The 18,877-nt window shown below is 43.6% G+C and overlaps 1 protein-coding gene and 1 pseudogene across 1 annotated transcript; one reads left to right on the forward strand and one right to left on the reverse strand.

Moving 5' to 3' along the window:
* Positions 1-7,653: 7,653 nt before the first annotated feature.
* htr1d (5-hydroxytryptamine (serotonin) receptor 1D, G protein-coupled) lies at positions 7,654-9,423 on the reverse strand. The gene has a single exon (XM_041213015.1). It carries the CDS (start codon positions 9,102-9,104, stop codon positions 7,971-7,973), a length of 1,134 nt encoding a protein of 377 aa, XP_041068949.1. The 5' UTR covers positions 9,105-9,423; the 3' UTR covers positions 7,654-7,970.
* Positions 9,424-17,529: 8,106 nt separating this feature from the next.
* On the forward strand, positions 17,530-17,704 carry LOC121292088 (annotated as a pseudogene).
* Positions 17,705-18,877: the final 1,173 nt, after the last annotated feature.

Below are 18,877 nucleotides of genomic sequence, written 5' to 3' on the forward strand. Positions count from 1 at the left end.
TGGGGTTGAGAGACTAATGCTAGACTTGCAGCTGGTGTTCACTCATGCATAGTGAAACCCGCCATTAGCATTTCACCTTTTCTTATGTGAAACTACTATTACCCAGTGGTATCTCTTTAATTCATTAATTAGCAGGACCCCAGATTGATGGAGAGCTTAAACATTTGATGTTGCTATAGATACCTTGTGTCTTCTACCGATTTTAAACACACTATTCTCCTGCCTCGATTCCTGGATGGTGAGTGTAGACCTTGTTTATCTGGTCAGTGACTGATCTGGCAGGAATTGTCATTCTCATTGTCTAAAAGTCATTTGGTTGTAGAGGTCTAGTATTCACCAAGTGTTGGACCATTACTCTTTGGCTACTCTCACCAGGTTTAGTATGCCAACTGAGGCAAGCTTCTGGGATGCAGAGTTTGGTGCCACAAGTGAGATCCTGGGTGAGTTAGGACTGCCAGCAAAACTACCCTTCTGGGTTATGGTTCTCTACCACATGATGCTGCCTTTAAGGCTCATCCCATGTCAATTGGATTAATTAGATCCCAGATAACTGGATCTGGTCTGGTCCATGCGAGCCATGGGAAATCAGAACCACTCAAGAACACATAAAGCAACCATTTATTTTATACTCTAATTATTAGCCATCATTTTGTTTACTATTCTTTATTTTTTTCCAATTACTTTTCCATTCACCTGGCCTTTGCTCCTTTTACCCAAAACTAAATCCAATAGGATTTTAATTTTAGCACTTGCCCAACCCCTTCCTCAGCTCTTTGCCGAACTGCTCCACACCCAGCATCGTGCTCCCTTCTACACTCACCTGTTCCACTCTCGTAAGAGATCTTTCAAAGAATCAGCTATTAGGGGCTTGATGGGTCAAAAGATCTCCTTCTGTGCTCTATCATTCTATGATCTGCTATTTTCACTTCTAATTTCACTTATAATTGGGATTAAAATGAGTGGCTAGTTTCTTTTTTCTCTTTTTTGGCCAGTGCAGACACAATGGGCTGAATGGCCTCTTTCTGCAGCATAACTTTTCTATGGTTCCATGATTCACAATGCCTGTACCGAATACCTAGACATCAATTCATTCCAAATAAATGGTCCTCCTGAGTCATGGGGTCATAGAGTTATATAGCACAGGAATGGGCCCTTCGGCCCATCGTGTCCGTGCTGGCCATCAACCACCTATCTATTCTAAACCCATGTTCCAGCGCTTGGCCCGTAGCCCTGTATGCTATGACGTTTCAAGTATTCCACCACAATCCGGCCTTGTACCTTGTAGACGGCTCAAGTAGACAGGCAGTAATTTCCTGTGCTTGAATTGGCCAAATCAGGAGAGATGTTAATTATTCCATCGAGCATGATAGATTTTTCTTTCAAACAAACCCTCTTTAGAGAACAAATCCATTTAAGTTATTGAAATTTCCAATAAGGGTTAAATTTACCTTGGTTTCTCCAGGAATCCAACATGACTTCCTTCACGCTTTTTTTTCACATGATCAATCACTTTGTTTTAGTTATGTAAGCCCTATCATCAAATAAATGACTGTCCCCCATAAACTGTGAACAGTCATTCGAAAAGTCAGGTCCCTGTTAGGTCGCTCTTTGAAATCAAGTGGGTAATTTATAGGATAATAAGGATGTAATCTAACACCAGATTTTTTTATAATGCTGCTGATTATTTGGTTGGTGCTTGAAATTGGCATTTAGCCTGCCTCGTTTTTGGAGTTCCTGCATAAATTATAAATTGGTCACTGGAGAACGATGTCTACTTATCAGTTTCGGGAATGGAGAAAACTCACTTCTACTTCACTTTCAAAGTCGGGGTCGGGGGGAGGCAGCTTGTTTGTGATGAGTGCTGAATAGTCAAGACAGTGTCCAATCATCTATTGACCCCGAAGGGAATCAGGGGATGTGGGGATAATGCAGGAAGGTGGACTTCAGGTTAAAGGTCAGCCATGATCTTGTTGTGGGGTGTAGCTGGGTTCATAGGGTTTTTCATGTTCTTACATACTCATTGGTGGAGCATGAACACTGGTTTAACAGTGGGGTGGAATGGTCTGTTTCATTGGTGCGCATGCCATATGTAACTCATCATGATTAACACACTGGGCTCCATATACGTGTTGCTATCTTTTGAGAATGCCAAAACTAGACAGTAGCAGGGGCATGGAATAGGATCTTAGGCTCTGAGTCTTGTTTTACAGTGAAATTTCATTGCAAATGTTAATAATGGAAGACTGAAGTGGAAATAAAATTCAACTTCCACTCAAGGCGTAGATTGTTTGAACTAAAAGTGGATGAGAGGTAACGTTAATGAATTCTGAAAAGCAGTGACTATTTTGTCATCAACGTGTAATGGGCTGGGGATGTTATAGACTCTTTAATCGGTTCAACATTATTTGTATGTTGGAGTCTGAATGGGCTTCTCTAAGAGTCACAGCCTCTGGTTAGATTACTTTGGGCATTAGCTTCTTCTAATGAAGTTCCAGCACTTGGGCCTCAAATTGGATTACTGCTCTCAACATCCTGATCTGAGTTGTTATTTTAGAAATGTATTTTTACACTTTTAAAAAATTTTTTACCATTACGGTCTGGACTAAACTTCAGCATGGTAGTGACCCTGATGATGGGCGGGAGAGCTGGGGGGCACCTCCAGATGGATTTTAGGCCCGTCATGCAGCTAGCTTCCATCTGGGCTCCTGTCCCATTGAGGGAGGAGAGCCCGCTTCAGGAGCTGCCAGCCAATCGGAGAGACAGCAGCTCGTCGGTCCTAACAGCGCCACTGGGAACAGTGGCCACTTTTGGGATTGCACCAGAGTCGAGAAAATGGCGATGGACGCTGTCCTCGCACCAAGGCAAGTGGGGGCTGGTGGTCGCCCGGGCAAGTCAGGCACGGACGGGCGAATGGGGTGTGGGGGATGGTTGATGAGGGCAGGGGAGGGTGTTGCCATGGAGGGCAAGCCATTGCCACAGGGCAGCTGCTCCATGGGCCACAGAGTGCCCGGTTAGGAGGAATTAGCCTGGCTCGCAGAGTGTGCAGAGAGGTTGCCAGGGTTCACAATGCTGTCTCCCACAGGGTGCAGGCCCACCCACTAACAGTAAAGTGCCTTCAGCTGCAGGAAGAGGCCCTTAATTGGCCGTTTAAGTGGAACAATTAGTCTCTGGGCAGGACCTTCCCTATGGCTTGTGGAATGCCATGGTGGTGAGATAGTGACAGAAATTCCATCCCATGCCTTCCCTCGTCACTAAGCTGGCTATCCCAGCTCCCAGCCTGCCTCAAGAGGGCTGGCAAAATCTAGGCCACTGTGTGCACTGAGCATGGGTGCCAGGTGAAGCACTGTAATGTGGCGGAGAATGTATCGCAGCCTTTTACCAACCTAGAAGATTGAGGGATGTCTTTCATATGATCAGGGTATTTTTCCGTGCAGTTTATCAGTGACTGTCACTCTTACACACAGAGGAAAGTTCCAAAGTGAACAACTAACATCGCAGATATCTGAGTACAACACTGTTAAGTCTAAAGCTGTGATTTTATTTAGCCAATGCTTATTCCATTAACAGAGAAAGTACTCTATACAGAATCACATCAGACTTGATAAATAAGCAGTTGCTAATTCTGGCTGCAGTGCAGGTTCAATTCATAGTCTATTTTCTTTGGGTCTTTAAAACTCTGCTTCCGTTCTGTGAACTTTGATTACATTCTTGCTGTCAGATTGAAATATGTTGCAAACTCTGGCCAATTCTTCAAGTTTCCTGCCTTCCTCTCCTGAAAGCCCCGGCTCTTTCTGGGACACAGTTCTGTGGGAAGCAATAGGCATCCATCGGTCCTCACAAAGAGACGGCGGGTCCATTCCACTGTGGAGGGGAATCTCAGTCGATGCTGAGGCGGTCCTCCCTGAGCGTCCATGGCCACGTGCAGTCTCCGGCAGGGCGTTGGCAGGTAATGGTCAGGAGCAGAAACTGGGCTGATATTTTCCCCCTCCTCACCCCACCAGGGGTGGGGGGGGGGGGTGCGGTGGGGGGGGTGGAGGACTGAGGCCAACTGTACACCCCCAACCGCTGCCCCAGGGTAAGATCAGATAACTCAATACAGACTGGGAAATGAGCCTGGGAATTCATATACTACAAGACTTGAGACTTACTTGATATGTTTTGTACAGTAGTCTCACTGGTTCTGCACTATTTAATGATACATTTTTTTTATAGCACATCATTTGAAAATGGGTATTACAATTTTTGCTTTAACAAACTCAAAGCATTTCCTTTTTTCAAAAATAAACACAAATTCTCAAACTTGTGACTCTCAAGTACAAGTGATATTCAGTATTCTGTTATCCATTGGCATCAACTATTCCCTGGCTCCTGTCATTGTTGTATAGCTAAAGTCAAAGTCTTCTGGACACTAAGAAGGTAAAAGGGATTAAGCAAAAACAAAGAAATTAAAACTTTGTTTTGGCAATTTTATCTCCCTTTTTCCCTCCTACAGCCCTGATCCCAGTAATGGAATATTCACCCTCTGATGCCTCGACCAAGTTGCCACTCTCCTGAGAGCTGGAAGGCTATTGAACTGAGGCAGTTAAGGTGGATTTAAACACCAGCCCAATCGTGCTGTTGCTCTACATCCAGGCATAGGTGTTTTTCCAGGTTATCGTTCAGGAGTCTGAAACCTGGCTGATTTCCCACCGCACCCCCCCCTGCCTGCCCGCCAATCCCTGCCTGATGATTTCTCCAAATGCAAGGCCATGGAGTGTTCAGGCTGTGGTTTGTACCCACGCAATCCTAATCTGCATGGCCAACGTACAATCGACTGTATCAGTTGAGCCACTGAACGAGGCTTCCTTTAAAGTGCAATAATTGACTAAATTCTGCCCAGACATTTTGAAGCACATTTCTGAATTTTGATGTTAACCCGGCTTTGATTGATGGGAATTCTTTGAGCAGTAATTTCCTGAAGAACAGTCCAGTTTCAGTGTAATTATGCATCTTTCCTGCATTCCGTGTTGCTTTCCATCTGAATGTTGCCAAAGTCAAAGGGCATTTGCAGACTTCACAAAATTAACAGGTCAAACTTTGATTTTTGGCAAACCAGTTCCACAATATAAGGAAATATCTTTGATAACCATGGCATATTTATTTACAAGATAGCCTGTCAGGCAAAATGCAACTATTGTACATAATTGTTAAAGAAATACCTGGCTGAGCATGATGTGTGTGTGTGCTGCAACTATTTTAGTGGATTAAGCAGTACAGGCTATCAAGCGAATAGGATTTTATATTTTGCTGAGGTGAATTTTGCGATTGAAAAGCACTACAGCTTCATGAGATGGTAATTTCCATGAAACGTGTTAGTTACAGTGGATTTGAGACATGTAACATACCTACACGCAACTTCAATTTGCCTCTCCTCTCAATTCTATTCGATTTGGTACTCCCCCAACCTCAATTCAGCATCTTTGGCAATCACAATTTAAAAAATAATGTGGCATGCATTTTGCAAAGCAAATGCTCAAAGAGTTGCATGCGGACTTGGTCCAAGTGAATCTCACCTCATGAACTATTCTTTTACTTATCATGATTAATGGCTCAATTTGTGTGGAACGGTAATGTCAAAATGGGAACGCATATATGTAAATGGGGCAGCAACATCAAAGCTAATGAATATGTCATTCACTATAATACTCCAGACAACCTGGGATAACCTTTTTAACAAATACCCATTTAAATTAAACAGTGACATTCTTCACATACCTAAAGCTGAGGTTATATTGTCTGTATCCTGTTAACGTGAAGCAATTTCAGGTGTGCAGCTGGGGTGAAAATGGGCTCATAAATACATGGAATTTACAGTGCGGAGAAAGGCCATTCGGCCCACCTGGTCCATGCTATTCCTTGTGCTCCAAAAAAACCTCCTCCCACCCTACTACTTCTAATCCCATCCACAGACCCTTTTATCCCTTTAAATACGTCCAGTCTATTCAAATTGTTTTTTAAAAAGACTAAGTTCTGGAGTCAGGTCTCAGCCTGACACCTGATGTACTAAAGGCAGGAGATGTAAGTCATTCCTTTCTCCTAGTTCTCTGCTGCATGATGGAGTACATCTCTAGTCTGATGTGAAGCTGGGTTTAGGAAGTGAGCGGGCACTTTGCTGAATCGCCTGAGCATCTAGTACATTTAGCACTCAGGGTTTTTAATGTCAATAGAGAGCGCACAATCTTCTCTGCTCTCCGCTGACGTTAAACAAAAAGGTCACTGACCCGAAACGTTAACTCTGTTTCTGCCTCCGCTGAGGCTGCCTGACCCACTGATGGTTTCCAGTATTTTCTCCCATCTCTGCAGACTAACTCACAAACAAGCCCTGATTTTAACCCCAGGACCGTGCATGAGACAGACAGAGAGGGATTGGAGGAGAGTGCTGGATTCCCCTGACCTGTGCATCATATGGCCTGGGCAATATTTAGCTCCCAGACCTTATTCTCATGCCGCTGGTTAAGCTGCCAGGTGGCAGCAGCTGGTAAATGGGCAGAAGTGAAATTTTGGAGGGTGGAGGGGAGGTATCACCAACCGGACCTATTGGTGCTAAAGCAAAAGTGTTGGTGACAAGATAGGTCAGAGGCACTAGTTTGCAGGAGAGTCTTGCAGGAGGGAGGGAGGGGGGAACCCAGGGAAGAGGAGGCGGAGGTTTCCCTGTTGTCACCAAGAGGAGCTCTCCTGCTGCCATCCATTCCCAGATCCACTTATCTGTATTTTCAGCAACAACCTCCCCACTCAGGCCTCCAATTACAATTGTGGCTGGAGCCCAAAGCGTCAGCGGGCTTCAGTCTGTATAACTAAGACAAGCGTCCTTGACACCTTAAAATTTCTGCTATTGGATAGGTCACCCAGACAATTTTAACAGCTTGTCCTGTTTCTCCTGAACGGATTGGGTTAAAATCTCTCACATGTATGCTGAGCTCTCTCCTGGGTGACAATGTGCAGTGAGGGGTAGCCCACAGTATAACTACAGTCTTGCTGGCTGCACTTCACTCTTCACAGTGGCTTTTATCAGTCCCGCAGTTTCATATAACTGTAACCTTGATGACTTTATTAAAAAAATATTGTTAAGCTAGTGATGATGGTGTAGTTGTGGATTATATTTAACATAAATAAACAACCACCCTTGAAAGCAGATAAAGGATTAATAATGAAAATGATCTCTGCCATGCCCAATTTCTACTGAGCAAATTGGGTTTCTGTTTCTGAAAATACCTTATTACAAACTGAAATGACATAGCTTAACCATCTCATCAGAAAACTGTCTAGCCATCCGTGATTACAGAAATATAGCCAATATTATAAGGACATGAGACAATATGAAGGTCAGAATAATTTTATACCTGTCGTAACTTTGGAGGTGAAATCTTTATATTTCTGTCGATAAGTTTGTAATGTGTTATGAGCTCTTTCAATATCATGTACTTCCACATTTTCAGTACAAGTATTCATGCCAGTATGTTGTTATATAACTCAGCTTAGTAAAGATATTTTGCTATAAATACCTTGCATTGCACTATTCAAGAGGCAGCATATTTAATATCTGAACTGAGTGACTGGCAATAAAAGTTAAAATTTGTATTTAAATATAATAAAATTCTAAAGGTTCCTGTAGTGCAATTTTAGAATGTCAGCATTATCGCAATTCTAATTAACTTGTTGCCTTATTCACACTTAGGCAAAAATGCTTGACTTAACCTCATCACTTAGGTTTAACTGACAGATGCATCAAGTATTCCGAATGCAACATTCCCGTGTACAGAACTGTGTGAGAAAAATAAAATCAAAGTACTAAAACGTACAATGCGCAAGATAAATGCAGACACAAACTATTGTTCCTAAAAACAAGATTCAGTAGACTGGTCTCTCTCTCTCTCTCTCTCATGTGTGATAATGACAGGAAAATGCACAGTTACCATACAATTGGCTTACAGTCAACATCGTTTGAAACGCATGAGTTTCTGGAAGGCCTGTTTGAAGTCCTCATTAAAAGCTGTATATATGACGGGATTGATGAGTGAATTTAAATAGCCGAGCCATGTGAAGAGGTCAGAAAGGACGGGATGAAACCAGCAGGCTTCTTTGCAGATGCCCATCACCAAGGCCACTACAAAGAAAGGGAGCCAGCAGAAAATGAAAGCACCAAGGATGATCCCTAAGGTTTTGGTGGCTTTCCGCTCCCTGGCTGCACAGATCCGCTTTCTCTCCAGGACGCTGTCTGAAACCTTGACTTTGATATGGTTCATGTAGACTGGGGATTCGCCGGAATGAGGGAGGGTCTCTTGGCTATTAAAGCCGACGGAACACAGAGAAGATCCGGTGGACCCGCTAATTAATTGCACAGTAGTGAAACGCTTTCCAAAGGCTGAGTGTGGTTTCTGAATCCTGGATCTAGCTGCCACATAAATTCTGCCGTACAGTATAATGAGCAAGACGCTGGGGATGTAAAAGGCTCCAAACGTGGAGTAGATAGTGTAGAATATCTGGTCGGTGTTGACCACGCACTCCTTGAGTTCATCAAGAGCTTTTGATTGCCTCCAGAAAAGCGGGGGTATGGAGATGCAGATTGAGATGACCCATACTACAGCTATCATCAGGCCTGCTCTGCCAGGCGTGCGGCGTTTTGTGTACTCCAAGGCGTCAGTGATGGCCCAGTATCTGTCCAGAGCAATTACGCACAAGTGCAAGATGGATGCAGTACAAAACGTAATGTCAGAGGATAGCCAGATGTCGCACATGATCTGCCCCAAAGTCCAGGTCTTGATGACAGTATAGACAATGCTGATGGGCATCACCATAATAGCTACCAGGAGGTCTGTGACAGCCAGAGACCCAATGAGATAGTTGGCGGGTGTGTGGAGCTTCCTGGTGAGGCAAATGGTGATGAACACAAATGAATTGGAAAGGATGGTCGCCAAGGTGATGATGCCCAGAACGACAGACAGTGAAATCCTCAGTCCTAACTGACTGTTTTCATCCCAGGTGATTAGCATTGCAGTGGAATTTTCTGAGGAATTAGTTATCATACCTTGCAGAAAATCAAGGGTGGAAGAGTTATCGTGGTCCATCGTCAATGAGATCTGTTGTGCAGATCCAAGTAAAGATCATTGTTTGTTTCCAGCCCAGTGTCCGAGCAGCACTGACGTCATATTCTTGGCACAAACTGAAGAACGACGGTTGTTATTCCCACTTAGATCCACTGCTGATCCATCTTTACATGCAACATTTCATACCTATTTCATGAAAAAAATGTTATAATGTTATAAACCTGATGTATCTAAGCAGTAGCATTCCTGACTGAGATTATATGTCACACAATTCAATTTAGCGGTGTGTATTATTACAAGTTGGCATTACCTGTAATGAAGTCAAATGCAATTTGAATGGCTGAAATATATTAAATAAAGGAGTGATCTGTATTATAAAATGATTTGGGGACATTTACAATGTTTAATAAAAAGAAATTGCAAGAGAATTACTAATAATCAGAAGGAAAGAACCTGTATTTATTTACAACGTTTCAGAAGTACAGGATGTCACAAAGCACTTTACAGACACAATTTTCCCCCAAAGCGTAGCCACTGGTACAATGCAGGAAACACGGCACGTAGTTTGTGCATTGAAAGCTCTCAAAAGAGAGATAATGACCAAATAAATTGATTAATTGATGTTGTTTGAGGGATAAGTGTTGGGCAGAGACACCGGGGAGAACTGGGACCTCGGCTTAGTGCCTAAGCTGAAGCAGCGCTACATTCCCTCAGTCCTGCACCCGAGGGTCAGCCTGTGTTTTGTACTCAATTCTCTGGCGTGGGGACTTGAAACCATAACCAAGAGGAGTGAGTGTTACCAACTGAGCCATGGCTGGCTGAGAGAGTGCAGCTGCCTGTAGTTTCATTCCGAGGTAAAATTTTCCTGACTGTTCCCTGTTACCTCTCTCATGGCTGCGTTTATTTAAGGGCCTAAGAGCGTCTTGTTCATTTGTTGTGGGCATTCTGCTGTTTATTTGAATTCTTTCCCCTCGGTACAAAGATCATGTTTTTTTTTAAAAAAGCACAAAATCTGGACAACAAAACAAGGAGCAGCATTTTCTAAACACCAGCAGGTCATAGAATCTCAGAGCACAGGAGGAGGCCATTTAGCCCATTGTGCCTGTGCTATCCCTTTGAAAGAGCTATGCACTTGGTCCCTCTGTTCTCCTGTTTCCCTAAAGCTCTGCAATTTTCACCGTCTCCAAAGAGGAAATGACACGTCCTGAGGATAAAGAGCACCACACCGTGTTTCTCACTGCACAGCAGCTTTGCAGGGTTGTTTTTAGGGGAAACGATCATGATCTAAACTGCATTCTTTTAAAGACACCCTACCCCCATCCGATCCTCACCCCTGGAAAAGCAAAATGCAGGATATCATGCAGCATGAGGAAGTAGAAGTGGAAAATTATGCACGTTCACCTTGAATAAAGCATCGTCCCCAACCCTGCAATATCTCTTAAGTGAGAAACCAAATTAGCTGCTGTAGCCCTCAATTGGTTAATGTAAACATGGGAATATCAGAAATTAGAGAGGGATTTGGTAATCCAGTTATTACTGACAATGGTTTACATTCTTATTACAGTATGTGTGCATCTCCAAACTGTGATAACCAAAAGACACCACACATTAGCAGGAATGTTCCAGTCCCCCCCCAACAAAGGGTTATACAGTCAGAGACTACAAAGCTCCACAATACTGGATAAATACAACCCAGGGGCCCGGTGTAATAATCGGCAGAGAGGGCCAGTGACATCCCGCCTTGGCAGTTTGAGATTTTGGATTCAGCTGCAAAAAAAAACTTTGGAAATAAAGTAAAAGGTCTCTGTAAAAGTGACCAGGAAGCTGGAGGGGTTGTCATGAAAACGAAGTGATTGATTCACTGATGTTCCTTTAGGGAAGGAAACCTGCCATTCATAGCCAGTCTGGTTTATATCAGGGGCGACTCCTGTTTCAATCCGGTTGACTCTTAACTGAAGCAGCCCAACAAGCCAATCAGTTGCACTTTAAGCAGTGACTCGGAGAAACCAGGGATGGGCAATAGATGTTTCCCTTGCCGGAGATGCTCACATCCCAAGAATTAATTTAAAAAGCATACTTATTCTTAACAAAAAAAAACCTAGTTCAAAGTGATTGGGAATAAAAACTAGGTCTCCACAGCTGAAATGTTCGCCTGACTGGGGCCTGACAGTGAAAACGGGAAAGGTAATTCAGAATAATTAAACATTGACACAGCGAGACCGATCCCAAGGGAAACACAACATGCAGGTACTGTCTGTGCAGTGCAGAGAAACAAATCCCCGAGTGGTCGAGAGGTGGCGGACTAAGAACGAGGCTCATTGCTGGCGAAGCGTCCAATTAGTGAATAAATTACAAAAAATGATTGAATTCTTCGGGTTTTTCCTTTATTCTGGTAGATCGACATGTGCTTTAAGACCGCGACGCTTTTGGGCACTAACAGGTACAATACCGGTAAACACAGCTCCTGGAAAATAGTGGTACCTGATTTCTGTAAATAAAAACATGAAAGAGCTGGTGGAACTAGTTTCACTGAAATGTGACTTTTGACAGGTGTCAAGTTAAAAAAGAAAACCCCAGAAATCCCTGAATGTAACACAGCGGGAACGCTGTTAAAACAAGACACATTCTTCACGAAATGAAACTGCTTCAAATCGGCAAAACTGACACTAAAGTAAATCGCAACTTACACGTGGCGATCTCCAGACAGCCGCAAGGTGCAGCGCGTAATTAAAGTTACAGAAAAAGAAATAAAAACGGAACGAGACATGCAAACCATTGGCTAGGAAGTGAATATTATAAAGACCAAAACCCGTTTTAAAATCAGCGCAGCTGCAAACAGTGAATGAATATTACAAATACAAATATGTGAACAGCGTGTGATATAAGTGGAAAGGATTGTCCCGGTGTTGGTGGAAGATATACTTGCCAGTCCACTTTTCTTTTAAATGCCTCTCCTCTGTTTTAACTTGCGTCTTAGATTTGAGTTTGTCCCCCCTTCTCCTCCGCAGAAGTTTGGTTTCTTCGCGTGGAGGCTTTGCAGCAGAACCGTGTTGGCGGCTGTCAGGTACAAGGTATTGTTTCAAAAAATCTGCTCTTCCAGCGCCGTTTCTTGTTTAGTGCACAGTATAAACCTCCCGCACCTCCCTGAGCCGGACTTGCAGAGGCTGAGTGAGCTGTTGTTGCTGCTTCACCGTGCAATTTGCTATTAGCATTCTCCACGCTCCTCACTGATCCAGCAAACCCACCTTTACCAAGTTGAAGGGCATGCCCAAATCAAAATTAGGGAGTGAGAAGAGCCCTCTCAACGGTCTAACTTCGCTTGGCGAGAGCCATGCCAAGAGATAGCTATTCCCTCAATCTAGACTGAAACATCATTAAGAAAAAAAAAAACGACCAAACGCCAAACAAGTCATTGGAAGAGAAGGTGGCATCCAGCAGGCTGGTACTTCAAACCCATTGCCTCCGTTCAGCAGCTCGGAGTATCAGCATTGCCAAGAGGCGCTGTTATGTATATGTGCATTGTAATTTGGCCCCAGCGTTGAGCCGTACAAAGTGGGCGCTTTGCAGAGCATGGGGCACGTAATAAACAGCTTTGATCAGCCTTGTCTGCAGCAAACGCCAGGAACGAGAATGGGCTACACGTTGAACAAGGGGCGCCTGAGGATTCGGTGCAACGTTAGACCTGGTTAGCTTGCAGGAATGAACGGGGAATGCAGTGGAGGCATTTTGTGATCCGAGCTGTAAAGCCAAGGCTTTTAATAAATATGCAAATATGCTCCAGGAAGGCAGAGAGATGAGCTTCCACATAACCTCCCTGGAGCCAACGGTGAACTAACACAATCCGAACTGTGTGATGAAGTTCATCAAGACAAGGTTCAACTGAAGCATTCAAGAGGGACTGTTAGCTGGACGGGGAGAATGTGAGGGTTACGGGGAGGAGGTGGGTGGGTAGCACGAAGTGAGTTGCTCATTGGGAGAGCCGGTGAAGACACGATGGGCCAAATGGCCTCCTTCTGCACTGTGACAACTCTGTGAAGCCTTCCAGATTCCTTTGGCTACCTTATTGAGGGAGTTGTAAAGATCGATTTGTGTCATTTGTCCCGACATAAGTTAAATCCAACAGTCTGGCCATTAAGTCATTGCAGTTTGTGGGATCTTGCTGTGCGCTTATTTCACTGCCGCCTTTCTGACAGCACAACAGTGCAAAAATACTTAATTGGCTGTAAATCACTTTGGTCATGAAAGGTCCTATTTAAATGCTAATTTTTTTTTCTATTAATCGATTCTTCCCTTGAAAGGAAAGCCAATTGCGCAGCAGTAATTGTTCATTTATTTGCATCTTGATCCATTAAGAAATGTTCAGAATAAAACATTGTTGTATTATATAGTCCCTCAGGGCCCAGAGTGACTTTCTCCCACTCTGGGATTGTGGGGCCTGAGGTGACGAAAGAGGTGACCCCAAAGCTGTTCGGGGATGTTCACCCCTTCTCGGATGCTTCTTCCCCAGTTTGGCTGATTTCGATCGAGAGATTCTCACAAATCATTGCGGATGTTGCATTTTTTTTTTCCAGGGAGACTTTAAGGATGCCCCTGAAATATTTTCTCTGCCCCCCCCCCCCCCACCCCGGTAACCACTTGCCTTGACAAAGCTCAGAGAAGAGAACTTGTTCTGGGAGTCTTGTGTCAGGCATGCGGATGAAGGTGGCTTGCCCGATTTAGCTGTTTAGCCATAACCAGTGCCCCGACACTGGGGATGTTGGTCTGAGAGAGGGCACTGATGTTGGAGCACCTATCCTGCCAGCGAATTTGCAGGATCTTGCGGAGGGATCGCTGGTGATATTTCTCCAGGGATTTAAGGTGTCTGCGGTACATTGTCCGTGTCATTGACGCATAATGTAACACTTCAGTGGATCACCTCCTCTTTTCCTCATCTGATGCGCCCTCAGTAACAGCCTCCACATGCTGTGGTGCCACCACATTGAGTGTAATTTTGCTGGAGAAGTTTCCATAGACTTTTCTTCTCTTAACTAATGCTACAATATCACAAATTCAGTACACTTGTTACCGAAGGAGACTTCACCCAATGTCTTGTTTCCCACGTTACAACAGTGACTACACTTCAAAAATACTTCCTCGGGTGATAATGCAAGTGCTTTGGGTTCTGATGAGATAAAAGCAAAATACTGCGGATGCTGGAAAGTTGAAACGAAAACAAAAAACGCTGGGAAAACTCAGCTGGTCTGGTAGCATCTATGGCGAGAGAAACAGTTAATGCTTCAAGTCCAGTATGACTCTTCTTTGGAACTTAAGAGTTAACTCTGCCTCTCTCTCTGGAGATGCTGTCAGACCTGCTGAGTTTTGACAACACTCTCTTGTTTTAGCTTGGGTTCTGATGAGGTTGAGAAAGGTGCTACATTAGATATCTCAAATTACTATTCTCTTACATTTTCACATGATCTGTTCTTTCCATTTTCTTCATACATTTTATTTTCTTGCTGACGTTCCTCTAACCATTGAGTAAATCTTACAGCAGAAATCTTACTCTTCAGTGTCCGGGACAACATTCTGCCTTCGACCAGCACAATTGGAAAAACCAGATTCATTTATCACTCATTTCCACTGTTGGGACTTCGCTGTGTGCAAAATGTCTCCACACCCACAGGACTCCACTTCAAAATAGCCCAATTTATATGAAGCGCTTTGTGGATATTTTTTTGGGAATTGTGATAAGGTTGAATAGGAAGGCAAGTCATTATTTATCTTTGCTTGGCTGCTGGAATGGTACCAAATTTTTAAAGTCTTAAGCGGATGATAATTGCCAAATATGAAAGGGGAAAAACTCTCATTTCTGTAGCATGTTTCATGGTCTCAGGATAACCCAGTGCACCTTACAGCCAGTGAAGTACTTTTCAAAATATGGGCCGGAATTTCACGGCCCCTCCTGCCGGCGGGATTCTTCAGTCCCACCAAAGTCACTGGACTTTTAAACGGCTTGTCGCGTTTTATGGCACCAGCCCCTCTATGAAGGGGCTGTAAAATTCCACCTGTGGTCACTGTTGTAAAGTAGGAAACGCGACTGCCAATTTACACATGGGCTCCTGCAAACAGTAATGTGATGAGGAGCAGACAACACTTAGTAGTGATGTTGGTTAACGAATAAATATTGTCCAGGACGCTGGGGGGCACACCCCTGCTGTTCTTTGAAGCAACACCGTGTAATGTGATCAGTAATAAGTTCACGGCCCCACTGTTTGATGGATGGAGAAGGACTTGGTTCTTCTAAGTATTTTTTTAAAGAATCGTTCTTATTCTTCAATGGTCATTACCCAGATTTTCACACCCCCCCCTCCCCCGTATTCCTCCTGATTGTTTGGGATCGTGCCAGCCTGAAACACCTCCCAATCAACCAAATGTGAGGCCCTTCGCTGACCTGCCAAAGGGCAAAGATGAGAAGAGGTCACCACTCCTTTTCCAGTATCCACTCTGTCTTCAGGTGATGTACCTGGAAACTGGGAAGCTGTCCCCCATGGAAGAAGAGTGGGTGCAAATGTCAATCAAAACTCAAATTCGAGCTCTTATCTCTTAAGAGCGAGCACAATGAACAAGAATTTTAGAGATTATACCACCCACAGGGCTTATTTTTAGTATGCTGATAGGTAGCAGGACATGCAAATGGATTGCTTGGGAACAGTAAGGTATTTTCAGTGGTGAGGAGACAATTTTAGCAGACATGAAGTTTATTGGTATTTAAATATCTCTTGTGTAATACCATAAGCAGAGATAAGGTTAGATTAAACTGCATGAAACTCATACAGTAATTGATAAATGTTGGGCTTAGTAAATTACTTTGTAAAGGTCATTGAGCAATATTTAATTTCTTTTTTGTTTAATATCTTAGGGTTACTCCACCTTTTTTTTATTTCGAATGATATTAACCTTTATGATGTGTTGCTGCTTTTGCACGATTCTATTGCCCTGGATCCCTTTACTTTGAAATATAAAAACTAATGGCCCAGATTTTCATGTTCAAATAATGGGGAGGCCAATGGTATTCATTGTTACTGATGTACAAAAGGTACAGCAACATCAGGTGAGGGACATATGCGCAGTTAAATACACAAATCCAAACGTTTCTGTCTGAGTCGAGCAGTTCTGCTGTTAGCTCTGCAAACACAGCATCTCTCGGCCTGCCTCGCCATTGACACACATTGAGTAACGTGAGACTGGTATATTTGTACAGTAAACACAAATTATAAAGCCCCCAGAAAGTTAGTGTTTATCCATTCCAGTCCTTTTAGCTACAGAAAATTAACTATTAAAAATGTGAAGTCTCATTGCTTCAGGTTTCAATGGTGCTAAGAAATTTCAAAAATGTCAAATTTTAAATTAAAACTTTATCATGTTTCCTTGCTTCTCCTGTGCCTTTCCCTCTCCTGATCCGATCTTTATTTTCATCTCCATTTCTCCTTCCGTATCTGATTTGACATTAAGTTCAGCCGCATTAATATACAAAACAGTATCTTCTTTGTCCTTATGCTGTCAGTTTCACAGTCCTTCAATCTGTTTGGTTCGGGAGGTATACTGTTGTTTGACCTGTTCACTCAGGTCCCAGACTCAGTTTCTCAGCCCACTCTTTCAGCATCTTGCTATGTGAGAAAATGTTCAAACCTAGGTGTGCAGGGATATGTATAACTAGTGACAGGTTCTGTCAGAAGCCCAGTTGCAGCAAAATCTAAGCCAATACCAACGGCAAGCACATTCACTGTAAAGTTCAGTCTCTGAGCTGTCTCATACATAAGTTAAAAAAATTCTCTGTGCTTTTTACATCTTTGGCCTCCAAATATCACGTGTATACATTGCCTTAACACCACTCCTGGTTGTCCAGAAATTTCTGAAATGTAAGATGGAAATAATATTCTTGTAATAAAAATCCACTTCCCTTCTAAGGTGGAGCCATCGGATTAGAAACTGACCACTGTTACCTCTGTTTTACAAATTTGGGAACCAGCCTCTCCCCAAGGACTCCTGAAAGGTATTAGTGGGTGGTGCTGCCTTTCAGACTGCCTGCAACCTCAAATGGGCCTCAGGCCTTTCACATATGTAAACAATTGGCCCTGTTTTAGGCCCCAGTCTGTTCAGTTGTGAGCAGAGCAGACTTCGGGCATACAGCTCTGGGGATTCTTCAGCAGTTGCTATGGCCTAAACAGCACCCTCCGCGAAATGCTATCTGTATTTAAACAGTTACATTGCTGTGGAGCCAGGAGGAGCAGGAATGGCCCAAAGCAATCGCGATCTGCCACATCCCCTCCTGTCAGAGGGGGTGAGCTGCAAGCACCTGTTCACAGTGTGAGGTTCGAAGCTCAATTTTGGGCCAGCCTTGGGCCTCCCATCATGCGTGCATGTACATGATGTGCCTGAAAATAGGAGGTAACCAACTTCTATCTCACTTGCTTCTGGGCCCTTTGGCTAAAATCAAGTACAGTGTCTTCTTATCAGTTTAACATCTGATACGTACCGTATCTGGGGACCAAATATTAAATTGATTTTTGGAACAAGGAGGTGTGGCTTGCTGTCCACCCCAAGCATTGACCTGCAATGCCTCCAGGAATGGTGCAGCCTCTTCTGTTTGGGTGGAGTGTAGCTTTACGTCAGCTATGGTTCAGTTGGTAGCGCACTTATCTCTGAATCACAAGATTCTGGGTTCACTCCAGGACCAGAGCACCAAAATCAAGACTGATGCTCCAGTGCAGTACTGAGGGAGTGCAGCATTGTCAGAGGTGCTCCGTCTTTCAAGTGAGGTCCCATCTGCCTGGTCTTGGAGATAAGAAAGTTCTCATGGCACTATTTTGAAGAAGAGCGGGGGAGTTATCCCTGGTGTCCAGGTCAATATTTAGCCCTCAGTCAACATCACAAAAAACAGTCTGTGGGAGCTTGCTGTGCACAAATTGGCTGCTGTGTTTCCTATATGACAGCAGTGACTTCACTTCAAAAAGTACTGTATTGGCTGTAAAGTGCTTTGAGGTGTCCAGTGATCATGAAAAGTGCTTTATAAATGTCAGTCTTTCTTTCTTTACGAGATTTTTAATGAATTTTCAGACTGGTGGAGGAAGCATCATAACTCAAAACATGATCCTGTCTCACAACCACATCATTTTCTCACCTATTCTCTGGTCTTGGCCCTGTCAAAACTTCACAACCCTACTCCTTAATTATATAAGGTTTAGAGCTTTGTTATAGATCATTGTATAGGCTAGAACAAAATACCTTTACACAAACATCAATACGATATGGCATTGTGCCACAAACTGTTGCTAAAGCAGAATAAAAGGGAAATTAAAGCAAAATACCGCGGATGCTGGAAATCTGAAGCAAAAACAAAACGCTGGAAAAACTCAGCAGGTCTAACAGCGTCTGTGGAGAGAGTTAACGTTTTGAGTCTGTATGACCCTTCTTCAGAGCTACAGAGAAGTAGAAAAATGATGACATTTATACTGTTTAAGTGGGGGGTGGAGCAGGTGGAGCTGGATAGAAGGCCAGCGAGAGGTGGGGGCGAAGGAGAGACTGACAAAGATGTCATGAACTAAAGGACAAAGGGGGTGTTAATGGTGGTGGTAAGGGCTAAAAAAAAGTGCTGATAGTGGCAAAGATAAGAAAGCAGAAAGTGATAATAGCAGAACAGGGGTAAGCACTCTGGAAAGAACAACATGAACAAATAACAGATGGCCCTTGTGGGGGTGGGGTGGGGGTTGGGGGGAGTGGGGGGTGGGGTGGCGGTAGTGGGGAATTGGCTTGAG

This window comes from Carcharodon carcharias, chromosome 19, assembly GCF_017639515.1.
Source record: "Carcharodon carcharias isolate sCarCar2 chromosome 19, sCarCar2.pri, whole genome shotgun sequence".
Lineage (NCBI taxonomy): Eukaryota > Metazoa > Chordata > Chondrichthyes > Lamniformes > Lamnidae > Carcharodon > Carcharodon carcharias.

What these genes read in the sequence shown, in the direction of transcription:
- htr1d (XM_041213015.1), bottom strand. Translation starts at nt 9,104, where the DNA reads ATGGACCACGATAACTCTTCCACCCTTGATTTTCTGCAAGGTATGATA.